This window comes from Pinus tabuliformis, chromosome 5_1 (assembly GCF_031772625.1).
Source record: "Pinus tabuliformis cultivar Carrire ecotype Pingquan chromosome 5_1, CPIR1, whole genome shotgun sequence".
Classification (NCBI taxonomy): Eukaryota; Viridiplantae; Streptophyta; class Pinopsida; order Pinales; family Pinaceae; genus Pinus; species Pinus tabuliformis.
The window spans coordinates 384,779,465-384,783,077 of NC_142305.1; the positions used below are offsets into that span (position 1 = coordinate 384,779,465).

Below are 3,613 nucleotides of genomic sequence, written 5' to 3' on the forward strand. Positions count from 1 at the left end.
CATTTATACAGTCAGAATCTGTGATTAAACAAAAAGAGAATTGTATAGTCTCTGTAAATTATAAATGTATGCATGAGAATTGTTCCCTTGTATTTACTTTTTGTTTTCTTTTAAAAAAATTCTTAAGGATGTTATCATGTAGTAAATAATTAATAAAAAAGGAAGGGATAGTGTCTCATTGTGAGACACATGTGTCACTACTTAGCACAACCCTAGTGTGAGGTTACAAAAAGAAAAAATAAATAAAACAAAGATTGTTCGACACGGAAAATAATCCTTTCCTTTATGATATAACTACATATAACTCCTTAAAAATGTATTTAATTAAATATTAGGGTAGAAATTTAAATTGCATGCAGGGGAAACAATGCCTCTTTACATTATTTGCATCGTAAAACATGAAACAAACTATGAACGTACTTATTGTAAGGAACGAAGGACATAGGGAGAGAAAATGATCATACAAAATGAATATAATAATTTTGTAATAAGCTGTCAAGCTTAAGTTACAGTTACAAAGTTGATTTTACCTTCATTTAGAAAGAAAAGGGGACCACTATGGTTGATAAATAAATAAGAAAAAAAAACATTTTAATTTTTTTTTTGTAAGTATAGGTAGTGCCTTTCTTTTCTATTTATAAAAACCATCAAGACCAAATACAATGTTTTGGTGGCCTCAACCTGCCTCGAAGGGAAACCAGCTTTGTTGGCCACCTTAGTTTGTTGTAAGCATTCCAAAAACAAAATTTAATGAGTCTTTCCATTCTGGCTATATGCACAATACAACTGAAACTACCAATTAAGCTACTTTCATGCATAAAACTGTGAAAATAAAAGGTTCACAAAAAAAAAACGTTTAAGAGACTCAAGAGGATCATTCCTTTCTGATGCCTGTACTATGTTCTATGTCCATTGGAGCATCCATTTGTTCATCCTTACTTGGGTCTATGCGATCCATCCGGGACAGCAGCTGATGCATCTCCTCCAGTTTGTTGTTTTTCTTGATCAAGTTAACCTCGAAGTTTTTCATTTCTTTCTATAGATTTGGCATACCGTTTGCAATTTCCGCCATTTCCTTCGCCACCTATTCTAGAGCCTTTCCTAGGAGTCGTTTTAGTACCCAGTAGATATGTAGAGACTCCCTATACAGAGTCAGCCTTCCCCGCGTATTCCCCATATCTCTTCCAGTGGCAATTGGGGGAGTTGATTTCAGAGGGAAACGCCTTACGGCGTAAAAATGTTAGGTAGTAGCGGAAGAAATAATTTACGCAAGTCACTTGCAACCATAATAATTGTTTTGCATGTGTAAAAATCTCTCTCCATCATAAATTAATATTCTGATTGTTGGTTGTCGGAGAAAACAAGGCAATATATTTATGATGATAATGCTGGGATATTACAAAATGACAACACAAGATCGTTAGCTTGATTCTAATTATTGTAACCTTATAATATGCTGATTACAATTTTAATAGCTTTCTTGTTTATGACGTACTAAACCATACATAAGGAAAACTAGAGACATAATTTTACTCTGATCTTGTTTGCCCCAGTGCCCCATCTAACCTGATGATTTATCGAAAACCAGAGATACGTAGTTTTACTCTCATTTTGTTAGTTCCTAAGCTAACATGATGATGGGCCTTATGGTATCAATCCCACTGGCCTTATGGCATCTCATGTGCCATTGCCTTTGTTTACCCCCCTGGGAACATTTTGAATAGAGACTCAACTCATAACAGCTTGAAAATGACCAAATCAACTGAGCTCCCCATGAATGACCAGAGCTACACGGCTGATTGCTCTTGACACCCTCCATATTTGGTGCTGTACACCAGCCCACCCATCACTACTATGATTGGCCTCATCACCTGCTATAAGCGCAAGCAAGTCACTTATACCAGGAAACGCTGTTGTCCCATACTTGTTGATTTTAGACGGCCCATATACCTGCATGCGAGCCAAACATATGTGCAACTCTATTTTAATAACCTTGCATTTAAGAAACATCACAAACACAGCAATCATATATTTTGAACATATGTCCTTTACCAAGTGCTTATACCAAGGCGAACCAGGCAGCCCATCTGCGTCTGTAAATGCACGCTCTGCCATTACAAGATGGTCATTCAAGCTCCTCAGCTCTGCACTTTTATCCTGAAGAGCCTCCAGTTCCTGAATTTAGAGCATTATAAAGTTGTACCTAATCAATTACCATCCAAAAATTTAAAGGCCTTTATATCTCTTGCAGGGGTTTTGAAGAAGAAACCAAACCTGTGCTTTTTTCTTAATCTGCAACGCAGCTTTTCTGAGCTCAGCAATGGACTTATGCAATGGATTTGTAGACACGAAGCAAGGTGCATCGACAGAGCTTAACTGTGATTCTAATGTATCCACATACAACTGTCCCAATTACAGGCCAAATATGTCAAAGAATTTTCAATGGATTTTCAAAATTTGCATCTTCTGATACTAATTTGCCAAGTATAAGTATTAAGCAGTTGATTTATAGCATATGGTATCAATTAGAATTAGACTGAACAAAACTTCCTACTATCAATTAGAAAAGAGTTAACAAACACTTTGCTGCCATTTATGTTCAGAACAGCAGATGAATTTATGTTAGGTTTTGATTTTATTTATTTAAAATGAAAAACTTAACATGAATTTTTGCTGGTTTTTTAATATATTTGTTTATAAAAAAGACAAAGTCTTCATTTAAACTAATCCAACATCTTTCCTACCTGCAGATTGTCGGCATACGTTGTATAGTTGAAAGGGAGAACCTTTGCATCCGCTAGCTTGAGCGCTGTTAGACCCCACATTGCTCCCACTGGACAATAGGTAGAAAATCAAATGTTTGATTATAGTCATTAAATTTAACTCTCCGACCATCTTCAAAGGGGCTAGGGATGTCTGCCATGAACAAATTGCACAGATACTAAGACTTTACAGGTTGTGCTGTGGGATGTATGTTACTGCAACCTGTAAGCCTTTGGATCCACACAACTTATGCATGGCTGATATTTCTTGCCAGAGGGCAATGTATGGAACGTTGACAATGTACTTATGTGCCACATGCCTATGAAAATGCGGGTCGCCATATTTTGCCATCCACATGTAATCATCATACAGAGAATGATCTGCCGGAAAGTCTATCATCAATACATTGTAGAAATAAGTACAATAACTTGTTGATTTCTCTATTTGTATTTAATTTCAATTTCCTGTATTCTATGACTGTGATTTCTTTACCTTCTCCAAAGGTGAAGTCAGTGCCTGGAATTCCGGCATGCTGCGCAAATGGGGCATAATCGGATCCCATTCTTCCATCCCATTCTTCCATCTCAGATTCACACTATTCCTCCAACACACTGGTTTCCATGTCTTGAATGATTCAGCGAATGTCTTCACTCGTACCTTCCCGATAAGCTCTTGTTGCTTCCTGGAAGCTGTCAAGGTGGACCTTCTCCCTCTGCTTTGGTTACTTGGGGAACCTTTTGGCCGGCTCCCTTGATTCCCTTGCATTGGTTGGCCATGGCCTCCACATCCTCTGCCATGACTCGAGTGCGCCATCCTGTTTTCTACCTTCTCCTGTTGACAGTTTGTTGGG

General features: G+C 37.4%; 2 protein-coding genes across 2 annotated transcripts; both read right to left on the reverse strand.

Moving 5' to 3' along the window:
• Window positions 1–1,396: 1,396 nt before the first annotated feature.
• Window positions 1,397–2,163, reverse strand: LOC149165059 (putative glutamate carboxypeptidase LAMP1). Its single transcript, XM_089431078.1, has 2 exons — window positions 2,053–2,163; window positions 1,397–1,950 (listed from the first exon to the last, which is right to left on the reverse strand). The coding sequence occupies exons 1-2, from the start codon at window positions 2,113–2,115 to the stop codon at window positions 1,759–1,761; spliced, it is 255 nt and encodes an 84-aa protein (XP_089287204.1). The 5' UTR covers window positions 2,116–2,163; the 3' UTR covers window positions 1,397–1,758.
• Window positions 2,164–2,170: 7 nt separating this feature from the next.
• On the reverse strand, window positions 2,171–2,839 carry LOC149165060 (putative glutamate carboxypeptidase PLA3). The gene is made up of 2 exons (XM_089431077.1): window positions 2,745–2,839; window positions 2,171–2,403 (listed from the first exon to the last, which is right to left on the reverse strand). Exons 1-2 carry the CDS (start codon window positions 2,823–2,825, stop codon window positions 2,227–2,229), a joined length of 258 nt encoding a protein of 85 aa, XP_089287203.1. The 5' UTR covers window positions 2,826–2,839; the 3' UTR covers window positions 2,171–2,226.
• Between the last annotated feature and the right edge of the window lie 774 nt (window positions 2,840–3,613).